Source organism: Sorex araneus, chromosome 3 (genome assembly GCF_027595985.1).
Source record: "Sorex araneus isolate mSorAra2 chromosome 3, mSorAra2.pri, whole genome shotgun sequence".
Taxonomy (NCBI): Eukaryota; Metazoa; Chordata; class Mammalia; order Eulipotyphla; family Soricidae; genus Sorex; species Sorex araneus.
Genome location: NC_073304.1, coordinates 89416561 through 89435407, shown reverse-complemented (window position 1 = coordinate 89435407; position 18847 = coordinate 89416561). Strand labels below are relative to the sequence as shown.

Below are 18847 nucleotides of genomic sequence, written 5' to 3'. Positions count from 1 at the left end.
TTTTTCCTATCTGTACTTTTATTCGCCTGTTTCCCATTTGCAGGACTGTTACAACTCCTATAAATGTCATTAAAAGAATTACTATTTATTAAGATTTTAGGTTACATCACAAGTCATTTAGGTGCTCACAAGCTATTCCCGGTTCTGTGCTCAGAGGACTATACGTGGTGCTGGAGATTTGAATTAGGGTTGTAGCAAGCACAGCTACATGCAAAGTAATTGCCTTACCTCCTGTATCATTTTTCTAGCCCCACAAATGTCATTTTAAACTAGAAAACCAACCTCTAATGTTCTTAACTATGTCTGACCATTCCTCTTCTCCCAAATCCTTTAAATTTTATTGTCTTTCCAAAAGAAATCTTTTCCTGAGCTGGAGAGATTAAGGGTAAAGGCATTTGCCTTGAACGCAAAACCTCAGTTTGTTTCCCAGTACCGTGTATATTCTCCAAGCACCATCAGGAGTGACTGCTGAACAAAGAACTACGAGTAGCCCCTAAGCACCACTGGTTGTGGAATCAAAATTCCCTCCAAAAAACACTTCCTGAAACCCTTTTCTCAAAGCTCTCCCATACTTTATACTGAATCAGAATTTCTCTTCACTGCTATGACTATTGGTTTTCCACTAATTCCCGCTCCTTTGGGGCTGGAGAGATAGTTGTATAGTGGGTAGAGAGCTTGCCTTGTACACAGTCAACTGGTTTGATCCCAGCATTCCATTTGGTCCCCTAAGCACTGTCAGGAGTAATTCCTGAGTGCAGGGCCAAGAGTAACTCCTGAGCATTGCTAAGTGTGGCCCAAAACTAAACAAACAAACAAAATTCCTGCTCCTTTGATTTCACCCGGCTATGTAATTCTTCGCTTATATCTACTGCTATCATCTAACCTCACTGCTAGAATCCTGTAAATCAAAAAGGAGTTCAACATCGACTATTTTACTGCTCTATTAAACCCCAGTCTAGCTGATATTACAGATGTGACTGACTCATCCAATGAGTAACCTTCAAAGCCTTACCATCCTCAGCACCACCTTCATACCTACTGCTCTTTAAGCAGTTATTGCCATGCCACAATCTGTACATTAACACTATAAAACTGTTCACCTTTACCTGATGGTGCTCAGGGGCTACTCCTGGTTCTGTGCTCAGGGGATCATATATGATGCTGGGGACCAAACAGAAGTCAGTTGCATGCAAGGTTGGTGTCTTACCCTAGTTCTATCACTGGTCCCTCATCTTATCTATCTCATGTTAATATAGATTAGTCTCTTACATTCAAATTCCTAGATGATTTCTTCCCCAGCCACTCCTCAGATGGTTAATTCATAAAGTAGAGCCAGGGAGATAGCTCAAAGAGCTAAGTGTGCATGCTTTGCATGCAGAACACCTAGGTGAGATCTCTGGGACTACCAGGAGCAACTCCAAACACTTCTGGGTATAGCCCGAAAATGCAAACAAAGAATTCTTACTGTTATCACTTAAACCAGTGCTTCTCAACCTTTTTCTGAATGTGGCCCCCTTCCAATCTTGGCTCCCTTCTGAATCTGTTTCCTTCCTGTGGGCCCCCTGTTCTACTACTTGACTTCCTAATCCCCAAGTTTCATGTTGTGGTCCTTGATCACACAACTTCCAACAAGTCTCAAGTAGTAACTGCCTTGGGGCCCATAATGCGGCCATATAATCCCTGGTTGAGAAATACTGACTTACACCAGTTTCAAGCCAGTAGGCTCAATGTCCTTGATCCCTTGATATCAATTGTCATCCATCACAAAAATCCTTCTGCAATCAATTTAACAGGCTTCTCAAGCACTAGAACCAGGCTTCTGAAGAAAACAATACAATTATAAAATGGTCATAAACCAAGAAAATCCTATTGTCTACCAAGGTACATAGTCTACCACTCAATACTGGGTGTCAGTCAGTAAAAGTTTTTTGTTTTGTTTTGGGGGGTACCTTCTGTGGTCCTCAGGTGCTATTACTGGCTCTGTGCTTAACAGTGACTTCTATAGGAGACAATATGTAGTATTGAAGACAAGTGCCTAGGGATCCCCTGTACTAGTCTCCACAGCCCCAATATTCATTTTTTGTTTTAGGGCCACACCCGGCCAGTGCTCAGGATGTGCTCCTAGTTCTGCACTCAGGGATCCTTCCTGGAGGAGGTTAATCATGTGTGGTGCAGGGGACTGATCCCAGGTCAGTTGAGCACAAGTCAAGTACCCTACCTATTATACTATCACTCCAGCCCCCCCCACCGACTGAACTTTCTTACCATCACCATTTCTCTTTAAGTTGTCATTTGGACTATAAATACTGTAACATCCACTTTTTTTACCCAAGCATCTGTTTCTGCAAATATCTTCACAGCTATTTCTCTTGCAGCAAAAGAAAAAAAGACAACACAAAAGCTCTAAATTTCAATTCTAATCCTTGTAGTTGTTCTCTTGATCCCATCCCTACCAGTAGACTTTAGAAATTTATTCATCAGTCATTATTTATGCTAAATTTCAACCCTTTTCTTTAGCCCTACCTTATTTGACATTTTAAAAAAAGCTTAACAGGGCTGAAGAGACAGTAAAGGTCTTGTTTTGCACGTGGCCTACCCTTACTCAATCTACAACACTACGAATGGTTCTTGGGCACTGCCAGGAGTGATCTCTGAGCACTCCCGGGGGTGTGGCAAAAATCCTACCTCCCAAAAAAAGCTTATCCCAGGGTCCAGGAATAGATGACTCAATGATTGAGAGCCTGCTTTACAGGCGTGGGCCAAAAGCATGATACTTGTCACTGTCCCACATAATACCAGTGGCATGGCCATTTTCTGACACCCAAGGCCACAAAAGTGTATGATCTCCAGCATACCACAACATGTGCAAGCCCTGTAATTAAAACCATGACTCCCAGCAAGAATCTCAACTAAGCATGTAAGCAAAAAACCAAGTCTTCAAACAACCCCACCAAACACTACAACCAATAAGTATGTATAGAAGCACTGTTAACATAGGTAATTATTTCCTAATCTTTACAACAATAAGAGGGAGAAAAGGGGGGAAGAGGATTCAAAGGAAAAAACTAGCTTTATATCATAAATACAAACCATCCCAGGGACCAAAGAGATAGTGCAATGGGTAGGGCACTTGACTTGCATATGGCAGAACTGGGTTCAACAATCCCCAACACCCCAGATGGTTTCCCAAGCCTGCCAGGAGTGATCCCTGAGCGAAGAACCAGGAGTAAGCCCTCATTATTACCAAGTGTGGGCTGCCCAGCTCAGGAAAAAGAAAGAAAATTCCTGAGACTTTGGGGCCTCTCAAGTTTCTTCCATGCTTATACCAATGGCTGTTCATAACAGTAATGTACATCTGCTGATTCCTTTCTGTTCCACCTTACAATATATTTTTTTGGGGGGTGGGGGGTTGTGGGTCATACCTGGCTATGTTAAAGGCTTACTCCTGGCTCTGAGCTCAGCAATTACTCCTGGTGTGCTCAGGAGACCATATGGGATGCCAGGATCAAACCTCGGTTGGCTGTGTACAAGGATAGTACTGTACTATTTCCCTAGCCCCTCTTCTCTATCTCTTAAAACCACAATCACCGCAATTAAGGTGACAGGAAGTGTCACTTAAACTACAGTCTACAAATTGACATCCTTGTATCCAGCCTCCTTAAATTTAGTCAACACACCATAATAGAGATCTTTAAAACATACATTTGATCATATTACTTGCCAATTCAAATATCTTACTAGGTTAGCTCTACAATTTCTTTTCTCTTCAATCATATCCCTTCCTAAGTATTCCTCAAATCCAGTGCTTCTCCTTTCTGGAGCCATACCTGGCACCACCTAGGACTTACCCCTGGCTCTGTGCGCAGGACTCACCCCTGATGATGCTCAGGAGACTATATGCAGTGCCCAAGACTATATGCAGTGCTTGGATTGGCTGCCTGCAAAGCAGAAACCTTACCTGCTGTACTACCTCTCTGTACCACCCCGTTTTATTGAGGGGGGAGGGGAGACCCTTAAAATTCTCAGATGGGGCTGTAGAGATAGTATAGCATTAGGGTGCTTGCCTTGCATGGCTGGCATGGGTTTGATCCCCGCACTCCACAAAGTCACCCTAGGCCCCCTCAGGAATGATGCCTGAATGCAGAGCCAGAAATAGTGAGGCCTGAGCACCATAGGATGTAGCCCCAAAACAAATTTAAAAAATCTTAGAGTTGAAACTTGGCTTAAAGAGTTAGTGTACATCCTTGGAGTACAAAGGGCACCAGGTCTGATTCCCAGCACCACATGGTCCCCATGGCACCTGAGCTCAAGCAGTGTCACACTATAAGGCCTGGTAGCACTGAGTCATCTAACCCATTGACAATGTATCAAGAGTGGCTCCCACTAGCATCTCCAAATTCATAGAAAATTGTCAATCTTGGTGTTTTTGTTTTTAGGCCACACCTGGCTCTGCACTCATGAGAGCTCGGGGGACTATACAGGGTGCCGGGAATCAAGTCCCAGTAGATTGCATGCAAAGCTTGAGCTCTATCCACTGTACTATCACCTCAGCCCCCCAAATTAAGTCAATTTTGATCTTCTTCAAAGGTATTACTTAAAGAAACATGGGTGAATAGTGATTAACCCCTACCATCAGATCCTGCAGAGAAAAAAGTCAAACAAATGATAATGAAGATAAACTGGTATATTAAAAAAATAATTTTAGCTCACAAAATACTCAACAAGTTCTGTTTTATTAAAATTATGGGCTGAAGGGACTAGAGATAGTGGGTAGGGCACTGGCCTTGCATGTGGCTTATGATATGGTTCAATCACCAGCATCCCATAAGGTGCCCTGTACACCACCAAGAGCAATTCCTGAGTGCAGAGCTAGAAGTCCTGAGCACTGCAAGGTGTGTCCCCCACCCCTGAACCACCCCAAAAATTATGACAAGGAGAGAAAACACAATGCTGAGCATATGCTTTGCATGTGCAAGATCCAGATTTGATCCTAATACCACATGGACCCTAAGCATCACTGAGAGCAACCTTTAGCTTTATGCTTGAGCAACCCTCAAGCATAAAGCTAAATAGCCCCTTAGCACTACTAGTTGTACCCCTACCCCAAACTAAATGAAAATAAAAAAAGATTAAAAATATTTCTGAATTCTCCTCTGTTCATACATTAAGGCCTACAGAAGTCCTTACAATAAGGAAAAAAATAATCTGGGTCATATTGACCAGTACATTGGATAAGGCTCTGTCCATGTTGCATGCAAATGACCTGGGTTTGAGACCAGGCACTACATATGGTCCCAAAAACCTTACATAAAAGATCCCAAAATGCAATCAGCAGAAAGCCCTGAGCACACATGAGGGTGGACCAAAAAATAAACAAAACTTTTCCTACACACCAAAGTGAATCACCGAGCTAACAGTGAAGGCACTTTGAGAAAGTAGAAACCATTACTTCAGTGGAATTAACCATACCTATATTCATTAGTCACTAAAAGAAATTTTGAAGCCATTTGAGAGGTGGAAAGTAGACTCAGTTTTCAGAGGCTACTCGTAGCCTAGTCCTTAGAAGTACTCCCTGTGGTATTCAGGGAATCATATGGTGCCAAGAAATCAAATCTGGACCTCTCAAATACAAACCATGTGCTCAATCCACTGAACTATGTCTTCGATCCCAGAGCTGTATATTTTTAATGAGGCTGAAAACAAACATGATGCTGACAAAATATGATCGCAAAATCATACTGATCCTTTTTGCTTTTGGGCCACTCCCAGCAGTGTTCAGGGCTTACTCTTGACTTTGTGTGCAGGAATCACTACTGGCAAGGCTAAAGGGACCATAAAGGATTCGACAGGTTGAACGCAGGTGAGCTATGTGTAAAGCAAACATCCTATCGGCTGGTACTATTACTCCAGTCCATACTGATCCTTTTTAAAATCTAGAAATTCTATTTGTTTTTAACCCAAATTAAGATGTTTTATACCTACCATTTTTACTTGCTGGTGAAAAAAAGTTAAAGACAGGAGAAAATATGGTCCCCAACAATGTAGTCCTTGGAGGACTGCCAGTAGAAGGGTTATCTTCTAATTTTCCATTTTGTTTTACATGTTGATTTGTCATTTCATAGCTACCGGCTTCTAAGAGAGAAACAGAAGAAATAAGTTACAATAAAGGAAAATAGTTTTTAAGAAATGTTCTAAACCATTCATTATAAACAAATTTCACTTTAAAATATTTAATAAAAACAGATTAACATTAATGCTAGGAAACCATATTTTAAAAAATCTTAGGGTCTGGACCTATAATAGTGGGTTGGACGTTTGCCTTGCACGAAACCAACCTCAGTTCAATCCCTGGCACCCCATGTGGTCTCCTGAGCCTGCCAGGAGTGATCCCTGAGCGCAAAACTCAGAGGAACCCCTGAGCAGTGCCAGATGTAGCCCCAAATTGTTCCCCCACCAGCAAAGAAATCAGGATATGATGTTGAGGATGTATCTTAAGTGATAAGAGTAGAAGATTTATATTTGTGGTGAATCACTTCAAAGTAAAATTACCTTTACAACAATCATATAAACTTATTCATGCTTTTATAAATGCTAAAACTTAACGCATTTTTTCTGGGGCCAAAGCGATAATACACCAGGTAGGGCGTTTGCCTTGCATGCGGCCAACCTGGGTTCAATCCCTAGCACCCCAGATGGTCCCCCTAGAGTCAGGAGTAATCCCTGAGCATCACTGGGTGTGACCCAAAAAAAGAAGAAAAAAAAAACTTAATGCACTTTTTCAAGGTGATTCAATTTGTTTTTTGCAATGTTTCTGTAAAGGATTTCATAGTTGTCTAATATGTTGATATGCATTACCTCTGTCCCTAGGAAATCTTGATTTTCAGTGCCCTATTCTGTTTTTTTAAAAGGGCACTATTAGGGCTAGAGATAGTACAGTGGGCAAGTCACTTGCCTTGTATTCCACCAACCAGGATTTGATGCCCAGCACCACATAAGGTTCCCTTGTACAACCAGGAGTGAACCCTTAGTACAGAGCCAAAAGTAAGCTCTGTGTAAGAGTCTTGTTGGGTATGGCCCAAAACCAAAACAAACCAAAAAAAGGGCGCTATTATCAGAGACTGGAGATATATGAGACCTGAGAAATTTACATAACTAATGGCTTAAAAATAGAATTTTGTTTACCTTTTGAAATGTGGATTAATTAATAAGACTTAACCTTCAAGTGTCTCTCTCTCTCTCTGTTTTATTTTTGGGCCACACCCAGGAGTGCTCAAGGCTTACACCTGACTGCACTCAGGGTTCAATCCTGGTGAGTCATAATACCTTATACCAGGGATCAAACCTGGGTCAACCACATGCAAACCAGTGCCCCTCAAGCCCCTTATTTAGCATTTTTGTTATTCTGGGCCTAACTGGTGGTACTCTGTTCTTACTCCTTGCTCTGCATTCACGAATCATTCCTGGTGGTGCTTTGGGGATTATATGGGGTGCCAGAGATTGAACCTAGTCCACTGGAAGCAAGGCAAAAGCCCTACTGTACCATCAAGCCTATTTTTTTTTTTTTTTTGCTTTTTGGGTCACACCTGGCAATGCACAGGGGTTACTCCTGGCTCTGCACTCAGGAATTACCCCTGGCCGTGCTCAGGGGACCATATGGGATGCTGGGATTTGAACCCGGGTTGGCCGCGTGCAAGGCAAATGCCCTACCCGCTGTTCTATCTCTCCAGCCCCAAGCCTATTTCTTAATAAATAGAGGTAACAGCACAACTGAAGCACATGAATATGTAAATAATAATCACAAAAATTACAGAGTAAGTAGTTGGATTCCAATACCATCCTAACGACCTATCCCCATCCTACTCAAGTTTTTCCCTGGGGGCACTGGAGTGAACTATCACTAACAGCAGGTAGGGTGTCTGCCTTGCATGCGGCAGACCCAGGTTCGAGTCCCAGCACCCATATGGTCCCCCAAGCACCACCAGGAGTAATTCCTGAGTGCAAAGCTAGGAGTAATCCCTGTGCATCATCAGGTGTGACCCCCCCCCCCCCAAAAAAAAACTTTTCCTGGTCTTTACAGAGAAAACTTAATTCAAACAAATGTTTTTATTACTCATCCTTTGAGCCTCTACCTCTGTACTTTGGCACTTACCACATTTCTTTCCTATTGCTCTTTGTTTGCTATAGCTCTTCTAACTTGTTTTTTACCCCTTTTCTCCCTAATGATCAATTTGATCAATGATCAAACAACAGAGACATATCACCGCACTGAAGGATGATAATGATAGGTACTGTGCTTAAAATAAACTTAAATAAAAGAAAGCCCTCCAATATTGTCATCATAAGCCTTCATCATTTGTCCTAGTTTTTCTCCTTTTTGACATAAAAGAACCTCTCTTTAGTGAACACTATGACAAATTATTGAACAGAACTTCATCAGCAGCAATACCATGGACATCTGGATGCGTTACTCGTTGTTATAGGGGGATGCCCTGTGTATTATAGTAGGATATTAAGCAGCACGTCTCTTGACCTCTCCCTGTTAAGTACAATACTCCACAGACACAGTAACTAAAATATGTTTCCAGATACTGACAAATTGTACCCCTATGGAACAAAACCACTCCTAAGTTAGAAACACTAGCCTTAATAATCCCAGATCCTCTAAGCTCTTAAATGCCAGACACAGAAATAAATTTTTTGCATATAGATAATTATCACTTTCAAAAAGTTTATGAAAGGCAAAAATAAGATTTTTCAAACATTTCATGCTGAATAAAGCTAGCTGCTCTGCCTTTACTTGCTTTACTTGTCAACTGAACCCATCAAAGTAGATATGCATTAGGAGGTAAATTTTAATTACACTCCATTACTCATATTTAATAGAAAGGAGAAAACAAAACTAAGCAGGAATTGCTCAAAATACAAAGCAGAATTTTAAAACAAAAACTGTGCTTACATCTAGTAAAACAGTATCTTAATATTAACAAACCTCCATTTACTTGACTTTTCCGCCTTACTCGAGATATCTGTTTGTTAGGCTTTTCTCCTGCTCTTGGTGTTGATGTGATCAAATTATTATCTATATCACGTTCAATTCTACTCCGTTTTGAAGGATTTTCTCTCTCTTCCTTAAAATAAAAGAAAAGTAACCATGCATTAAACAGCAAATCTGCCTTATAGGTTTTATTTTTTAAAAAAATAAAATATAATGCGTGTGTGTATATATATGTATATATATACATATATACACATACTTGTACTTTTCAAATCCAAGAAAAACTACACAGAAAATGTTGACAGTGTTCTAAGAGTATAAATGCAATAGTGCACTTATGTGACTATTACTGCTTTACAATTCAGACCCTTTTACCAGGGCCGAAATGACAGTACAGTATGTAAGGTGCTTGCCTTGCACGTGGCTGACTGGGGCTCAATCACTGGCACCCCGTATTATCCCCTGAGCACTACCAGGAGTGATCCCTAAATACAAACCCAGGAGTAAGTCCTGAACGCATCCAGGTGTGGCCCCCAAAATCAAACCAAACAAACAAGACCCTTTCACCAGCATTCTGATCAATTCTGAGTTACATAAATATGTTCTGAATTTCCACAATAATCCAGAAGAACAATTTCCTTGAGCAATCATTGTAAGAAACAAAATTTCATTGGTTATTTTTGTTGTTTGTTGTTTGAGGGCCAAACCCAGCATTCTTCAGGGCTCAGTTCTGGCTCTTCACTATAGAAGCACTCTTGGCAGTACTCTGGAGACTATACAAGGTGCTAAGATCAAACCTGGGTCTGCCACATACAAGACAAATGCCCTGCCTGCTGTCCCGGAGGCAACATGTGTTTTCAATACATTGCTGCACCAATGAAAAAAGAAGCTAATAGAATTCTGAGGCCCACAAAAGGATGAACTCTACCCAATTATCCCAAAACAGAAAAAAAAATTGCAAATTTTAAATGAAAATGAGAGTTATTTATCTTTGCATAAAAACTAACTTCATGTTTCTTATGTAATATAACACAACTAGATTTACACTGCACTCTTACAGAGAACAACTCTATGATTAAGTTGCACTCTTATCTGAGAACAGTCTAAGGGAATTTTTATGAAATTTTTATTTGTTTGGCAGCGGCATCAACTAATCATCAGTAACCACTTTACTATTAATTCATGGTAACAAACATAAATGATGAGTAAATATTCCCACATATTAGCGTTTATCCTAAAATAACCTTTTACGGATATCTATATTGACTGTGCAAAAGCAAAGGTGGATATAACTACTGACACCTAATTGTTATAGTGAAAATAATGAAGAACATCATGCTCTTGTCATACAGGGAAGGAAACCCATTCTACTTAACAATATAGCTGTGCATTAAATTTTCATAAAGCTGTAAATTAAACGTCAAACCTTAAATGTGGTATGTTAATATTCTTTATGACTAGATGTAAAGTATACATAAAGCACTTCTGCTTTATAACTGTTTCCACAATTGAGTCAAAGCATGAGATGACTGAACTGTAAATTAAAGTAGTGTACTTTTCCCAATAGAAGCCTATTTTTGTTGTTTTACTGAGAAATGGGCCTCTAGAGCATCCTGGGGATCACCTGGACAATGCCTGGCAGTGCTAGGGAAGCCAAAGGGTACAGTGAATTGAATTTGGGGTTCTGTGCACCACAGGAATGCACTCCAGCTTTCTGAACTATCCCCCCGCTCTAAAAAATGATTTTATTGAAATATGTAATTTCTGGAAAACAAAAAAGTCAAGCTATCTCTTCATGAAAGTCTTTTTGTTGTCAATGACAAAATGTGAGCTTCCAAGCAACAATTGGAATTTTTGAAACTTGGCTCTACCACCATGAAGTTGACAGCTTCCCAATGCTTCTGACAGTTCTATTGATACAGTAGGAATGTTCGAAAATGTTATTTAACACTAAAAAAAAAGTGTTAATGTAGCCACATGGAAAATCTGCAGAACTTGAAGAATCAATATTTTCCAAATAGTGCACAATGTTATAAAATTATGGGAAAACTTGGGGTGAGAGTAATAGTACAACAGGTAGGGCAGTCAACCCAAGTTTGTTCCCTGGCCAGGAGTAATTCCTGAGTACAGAGCCAGGAGTAACCCCTGAATATCGCTGAGTGTGACCCAAAAAGAAAAAAAAAAAAAACACCCATTGATCTTTTTTAAGTATATGGGAATATAGGCCTCAAAGCTAACAAACCACCTTCTAAGAAAATAGCCACCTTATAGAGATTTGCTAAATTGTAAATTTTATACTCACCAATGTTCATTGTTTCTAGAAAATAAAATACTTGCATACTACATCATGAGTTTATTATTTTTGTTTTTTGGGGGAACCATACCCGGCAGTGATAAGGGCTTACTCCTGGCTCTGCACTGAAGGATCACTCCTGGAAGGCTCAGGGGACCATATGGAGTGCTGGGGATTGAACCCAGGTTGGCTGCATACAAGGCAAGCGCCCAACCTGCTGTTCTATCACTCCAGCATGATGAATTATTATTAATAGACATTTAGAAATTCCTCAATTTTAATATTTAACAAGATACAATAACAGAAATGATCCACATAATTAGTAAATAAAAAACAAATGTGTGTGTTCCAGTCACATCCCAGAAATCCTACTATAGAATTCTTCAGTAATTCAACCATTCATTTCTGGGCAAAATAATACAAATTCAGCACAACTATTTTCAGAAAAGAGAACCAGAGAAAATGGTTGTTAACTTGTCTTATGACACTAGCATAATCCTCATCCCAAACCTCGAAGTACAGTTACCTCTAAGTCAAAACTCTCATGATCAGGGGCTAGAGTGATAGCATAGCGGGTGGGGCGTTTGCCTTGCACGTGGCCGACCCGGGTTCAAATCCCAACATCCCATATGGTCCCCTGAGCACCGCCAGGAGTAATTCCTGAGTGCAGAGCCAGAAGTAACCCCTGTGCATCGCCAGGTGTGACCCAAAAACCAAAAAAAAAAAAAAAACTCTCATGATCAGAGTAAAATAAAAATACATAAAACAAAAACCCCAGCAAATTAATTTCAGCAACATAAATTTGATTTTCCACTGAAAATTAAAGGTGCGTGGGGTAAGAGTAAAAATACAGCAGATAGGGTGCTCACCTTGCACGCAGCCAACTGGGGTTCAATCCCTGGCACCCCCGATGGTACCCCAAGCATTGCCAGGAGTGATTCCTAAGCACAGAGCCAGAAGTAAGTCAGACCACTGGGTGTGGCCCCAAAGCCAAAAAAAAATTGTTTTTTATAAAGTAGGTTTTTTAAAAGTTTTTTTGTTTATGTTTTTGTTTTAAAGTAGTATTTTTCACTAGTCCACAATAAGAGAACAAAAGTATGTGGGGCTGGAGTGACAGTACACAGCAGGCAGGGCATTTGCCTTATATGTGGCCAACCAGGTTTCAGCCTTTAAAACCAATATACTCCACACCTAGGAGAGCTCAGAGCTTACTCTAGGCTCGGCTGTCAGGGATCAACTGAAGGATACAGCTGAACTGTCTCTATGGCTTATTCTGTTTTATTACAACAAAATATACCACTATGAATAAGTCACCAATAACTGATTAATTTTTCTACTTACTCACCCCAATTATACCGATACTATAATAAAAATTTTATATAATCCAGGAAAGTACACGAAAGTAGTAATCAATGAAAAGATTTATATACAATAAATGTTAACACCATCCCTTTATTGAGTGCATTAAAAAGTTTCGAAATACTATTGTACATTAGTCATCAAATATGAAAACAACTCTGAAATAAAGTGAGCAGATGGCTATTAGGCTTACATTATTATTTTCCTGAGACTTAGGAGGTTAAAATGACTTCCCTAAGGTAATTCAGGTTGATTTAGAGTATGATCTGGAACATATCACTACTAACCAGCATTTACTCCTTATAAACTTTTGTTTTCTTTACAATAAAATACATTCACTCTACAAATGTTAGAACTCAGAATGAGAAACCATTCCCCTAATTAAATGACAATAAAATAACAAGAAACTAATTTTTCTTTCAAATGAAGGGGGAAAAAAAAGACATCTTAAATAAAAGGATAAGGAAATGGCTTTTAATTCCAATGAAATGCTTAAAAAAAGAGAAGTCTAAGTGAATCATGTAAGTAAAACAAAGAGTATATTTTTGAATAGCCACTAAATATTTTGTTATTTTTTTTTTGTTTTTGTTTTTGAGCTATACCCAGAAGTACTTTAAGCATATTATTTGAGTACAACATACAGTATACCACTATATAGTCACTAAATATTTTGTATGTTATTACTTTTTTGTATGTTATTACTTTTTTTTTGTTTTTGTTTTTGGACTATATGCAGCAGTACTCAGGCTTACTCCTGGTGAGGTTCCTGGGATCACATGGTATGCTGGGGTTTAAACCTGGAGTGGCCACATGTACGGCAAGTGGCTCTTAATGTATATGCTAGCAACATTACATTTCTCATCTTTATGTCCTGAAAGAAATAAACCTGAAACTTCACTTTAAATAATACAAGTAAATGCAAAACCATTACCTTGGGTGTGCTTCCTTTAATGAATTTTTTAATTGAAGACAACAAGCCAGTTTCATTCTTAGGTGGTTTTTTCCCTCCTGAGGGCAGGCTATCATCAGCCTCAGAATATTTCCTCTTTGCTCTGGCAGTGCGTTGTGTTTGGACTTGATTGGATTGCTGAGAAGCTTTCCGTGTTCTCAGCCTCATCTTTTATGAGTGCCACATGTAAAACTGTAAGAAAAATTAATAAACATTATTAATATTAAACCACACTACCCCTATATACTTAGCCTACATAATAAAAATCTAATTAAGGAAAAAGTTTAGTTTTCTATGAAATTGATATATATAAAAACATCTTGAGTGAAAGGCTTTAAGTTTAGTACTTTATAAATATCCCAAAGTAATTTTTTCCACCAACTTCTTACAATTTATTATATCCTAGAGCTAGGGAGACATAGGCATGAGGGCATCTGTAAGGTATGTGGGTTTAACTCTTGGCACTCTGTGGCTTCCCAAGCATCACTGTTGCCCTGGAGGCACTGCATCATCACGCCCCAAGCATTGGACCAGATCCAGTTGGTTAAGTACTACTGGAGTAGGCCCAGGCCGTAAGTACCACAGGAAGGCCTAAACAAATAAATACTGTATCCTATGAACTAATAAAATAGGAGTAACAACAGAGAGTATGCACTCTTTCCACAACACTGTTGCCCCCACCCATGCCAATAAAATTTATTCATTTGTATCTCCATTAACTAATTCACAAATATTTACCAGCTACCTAACCACATTCAAGGCAATGGGCCAGGTAAGGACTTAGTAAACAGTACACAAAATCAGGGAAGTTTTTGCTTCCAGAGCTCACAATATAGTGGAGAAATTAATGAAAGAATAAATTCCAAAAATATAATTCTAATAATCAACAGTAATACAATGGTAAAAAAAAACAGGCTAGATCATTTTATGAGATTTAATCTTACCATAAACAATGACACAGTAATTTAGGGGCAAAGATTTAGGTCAGATGCAGTGTCTGTCTAGCAGGTATGATGTAGTGATGAGTTTTGATCCCTAGCAATACCTTATATACAAAGAGTACTATCCCAGTAGCAGTGCCATTTGTGATCCTTAGGACAACCAAGTGTGCAGTATCTAATACACAGCAACCAAGTAAGTATGAACACCAGGATCGAATACAATCTACAAGTGCCCAAAAGCGAGTGAGCACTGCAAACCTATGTAACTCCCCAGCATTACAAAAAAGCAGGAAATTTTTTAAATAAATCATGGGGGCCAGAGGGATAGTACAGAAGGTAGGGCTCTTGCCTTGCATGTGGCTGACCCCAATTCAACCCCCTGCATCCCATATGGTCCCACAGTTCTGCCTGGAGTGATCCTTGAGCACCTCCGGGTATATAACATCACCACACTGGTCCCGCTGCCCCCAAAAGTAAAGGAACAGAGAAATAGCCCAGTGGGAAGAGCCTAAAATAGTGGTCGCTGAGTACAGAGCCAGGATCAGCCCTGAACATCAGGTGTGACACCCCCCCACCCCAAATAATAACACTAGTATTACTGAATCTACATTAAGGAAAAAATGAGGTACTCTACTTTAAAACTTCACTGTTTTATGGATTAAAAAAAAATTGATGGCTACAAAATGATCCAAAGACACAGAAGTAGTTAAAAACATACCCTAATCAGTACACACAAACAAGCAAATTAAGTAACAGGGCCAGGAAGAAAGTACAGAGCTTAGGGAGCATGCCTTAACGTGTACAATCCTATATGCCCTATATGCCCCTTAATCTGCTATCACTAACACCTCCAGGTCTAATCCTGGAGGCCCAAAATATTATCAAGACAGAGCACCACAGGCCCCACAGCACCACATCGTCAGGCTCCAAAATTCAACCTTCTGGTCTAGTTGGGAGAATTGCCTGGGAGCCAGAGTACTGACTGGGAGGCCACTCTCCACAAAAAGAAATGTTTATCAGGTATAATTCTTTTCTCTGGATAAAATAATATGCAGGACATAATTTTGTTTTCCTGGATAAAATATATATTCATCTAACCGTTATAAAAGCAAAAATAAAAAAGAACACTGGAGATAGAGCTCAGGGTAGCCACAACACCTTACGTGTGCTGAAGGCCCTGTGTTTAACTCCCATCCCCGTCCTACCCACAAACACATCCCATCCTCTACCCCCTCAAAAAAGGAATCAGAGAGGGCAAAATATTAGAGAATAAAGCTATTCACACCAGTGATTGCATTCATAGAAAAAATTAATTCCACTTAAGCACGCTAACAGAAAGTGCAGATATCCTTGACAGAAGGTAGGATTTGCACTGACAAATTAGCAAGTATAAAAAGCTTTACTTTGGTCCCAAGAGAGTACAAGGGGTAAGGTGCTTGTGTTGCCCAGATCCAACTGTAGTTCAATCCCCAGGACTGCATTTAAAAAAAAAAAATTTATTGAATCACCATGAGATAGTTACAAGCTTTCATGTTTGGGTTACAATCTCACAATGATCAAACACCCATCCCTCCACCAGTGCACATTCCCCCCACCGATATCCCAGGTATACCCCCTTTCCCACCCTCCCCCTGCCTCCATGGCAGACTATATTCCCCATACTCTCTCTCTACTTTGGGGCATTATGGCTTGCAACACAAACACTGAGAAGTCATCATGTTTGTTCTATTATCTACTTTCGGCATGCATCTCCCATCCCAACTGGTTCCTCCAGCCATCATTGTCTTAGTGATCCCTTCTCTATTCCATCTGCCTTCTCTTCTCCACTCATGAAACAGTCTTCCAGCTATGGAACAATCCTCTTGGCCCTTGTATCTACGGTCCTTGGGTGTCAGCCTCATGTGATGTTATTCTATACTACACAAATGAGTGCAATCCTTCTATGTCTGTCCCTCATTCTGACTCATTTTACTTAGCATGAAACTCTCCATGTCTACCCATTTATAAGCAAATTTCATGACTTCATCTCTCTTAACAGCTGCTTAGTATTCCATTGTGTAGATGTACCAAAGTTTCTTTAACCATAGGACTGCATATTATCCCCGCCAAACCCTACAGAAATCCCCCCCAAGCCCTACATAAGGACTGCGAGGTGTGCATCAAATCAAGTTTTATTTGGTTTTGGGTTTGCTTCTGGCTCTGCACTAATGGATCATCTCTGGCAGAACTCAGCTAAGGGGATCATATGATGTGCCAAGGATCAAATCCAGATAGGCTGCAAGCACACCAAGTGCCCTACCTGCTGTACATTAATCCACACAACCCCCAAGGCCCAATAAATCGTATCTTTACTAATTCAATGTAACTGGCATGGGGAGTGTGGGAGATGCATAACTCAGAAACCAAATTTCAATATGGACACTACAGGAGTTGGAGCCATAGCAGTGGACAGGACACTTGCCTGGCACACGGGTGACCAGGGTTTGATCTCCAGCATTGCATATGGTCCCCTGAGCCCCACCAGGAGTGTTCCCTCAGCACAGAGCCAGGAGTAAGCCCAGAGCACACCCAGGTGTGGCCCCAAAACAAAACAAAATCTACAATGTATATATCTAATATTAAGTGTGTGTATATACATTAATGTGCATATATTATATAGCATTTACTAAAGCAAAAGGAACTGAGCGCCCAAAATATCTTTACAATTAATCTTTTTAAAAATCGTTTTTGTATTTTTATTTTGGTTTGGTTTGGTTTGGGGGGGGCCACACCCAGCATTGCTCCTGTTACTCCTGTTACTATGCTCAGGGATCGTTCCTGACAGTGTATGAGGGACCATAAGTGGTACAAGGGATGGAACCTGGGTCAGCTGAGTGCAAGGAAAGCACCCTACCTGCTGTACTACTGCTCAGCCCCATCCAATTAATCTTTCCTCATACCAAACAGTACTCATTTATTTAATAATCATAACTATTTATAGTGCATAAATTTGCAGGGAGCAGTTCAGTAACTGAACCCAGGGTCTCACATCACACATCCATTATGTGAGCTTTATCACTAAGTCACAACCCCAGCCTTAAATTTTTTTAATACCTTTCCCTTTGCTTTTAGTTGTTGGGGCAGTGGAGCCAGGGGGACTCCCAAGAAGTGCTCAGGAGGTCCCAAGTCTCAGCTAGGTAGCAGTCAGTGGTTCAGTGCAAGGGCTTGAAAATGCAGTACTGCCTAGGCTCCGGAGTGCCAGGGATTACTGTGCCACAGTCAAAGAAGTTCAAAGGACAGTGAGTTGCAAGAGATGGATTAAACAAGACATGTGCCTGAACCCTTGCACAATATTTTCAGTCCTAATTCCTTTGTTCCTTAGCAAAAACTACCTAGAAAAGAAAATTTTCAATGCAGAAAATAAATTCTTCAAAAAGAAAAGTTTTAATCAAGTTCTGGACAGATTTTTATTTTTCAGATCACAGCTAGTGATGCTCATGGGTAATTCCCGGCTCTGCACTCAACTCAAGAATTACTCCTAGCAGTGCTAGGAGGACTCTATGGGATGCCAGCTGTATGCAAGATAAGCACCTTCTCTGCTATACTATCTCTCCAGCCTCATCTGTACATATTTTTAAAAAGTAATTTCAAAATACCTAGAGCCTACCTATTTTTATGTTTTCATTTTTGTTTTATTTTTGAACACTCAGCAGTGCTCAAAGCTCACTCTATGCTCAGGAAAAACTCCTGGCAGTAGTCTGGGGACCATATTCACTGCCAGAGATAGAACTGGGGTCAGCAACATGCAAGAGAAGCCTTCAGCCCCTGTACTATCTTTTTCACCTAGGGTCAACATACGTTAAACCCCAAATAATGAAATTAAAATTATAAAATTTTGACATAATTTATGTAAAATAGGTCTAAAAACATACATTACTTCAGCTTTATGAGGATGAGCTCAATAAATTTAATAGTCACTTAGCCATTTGCTACCAAATGGTAATGGAAGGATGAACAATAATCCTGACTGTGAGAATAAAAAATATTAGCAGATGGAAGCCGGAGAGATAGCACGATGGGTAAGGCGCCTGCCTTGTATAATCTGACCCAGGTTAGATTCACAGCACCCTTTACTGTCCCTAGAGCCCACCAGGAGTGGTACCTAAGTGCAGAATCAGAAGTAAGCTCTGAGCACCACTGGGTGTGGTCACAAAAGCAGAATTTAAAAACAAAACAAAAACACCCTAGCAGGTAAATATATCATATCATGGCTATAAGCTCTAACAATGCAAATATAAATTAGAACTGATGATAATGGGAAGAATAGAGAA

General features: G+C 40.0%; 1 protein-coding gene across 2 annotated transcripts in view; it reads right to left on the bottom strand.

Moving 5' to 3' along the window:
* The window catches only part of CTDSPL2 (CTD small phosphatase like 2), a 77769-nt gene that overhangs the window by 33806 nt on the left and 25116 nt on the right, over nt 1-18847 (bottom strand). The window contains exons 2-5 of one of the 2 annotated variants that reach the window (XM_055132496.1): nt 13579-13788; nt 12158-12229; nt 8990-9128; nt 5983-6132 (exon numbers count right to left, since the gene is read on the bottom strand). In XM_055132496.1, the coding sequence (XP_054988471.1) occupies nt 5983-6132; nt 8990-9128; nt 12158-12229; nt 13579-13764 (547 nt within the window). In that variant the 5' untranslated portion in view covers nt 13765-13788. The remainder of the gene's footprint in view (nt 1-5982; nt 6133-8989; nt 9129-12157; nt 12230-13578; nt 13789-18847) is intronic. The other variant, XM_004609623.3, reaches the window with a different exon arrangement.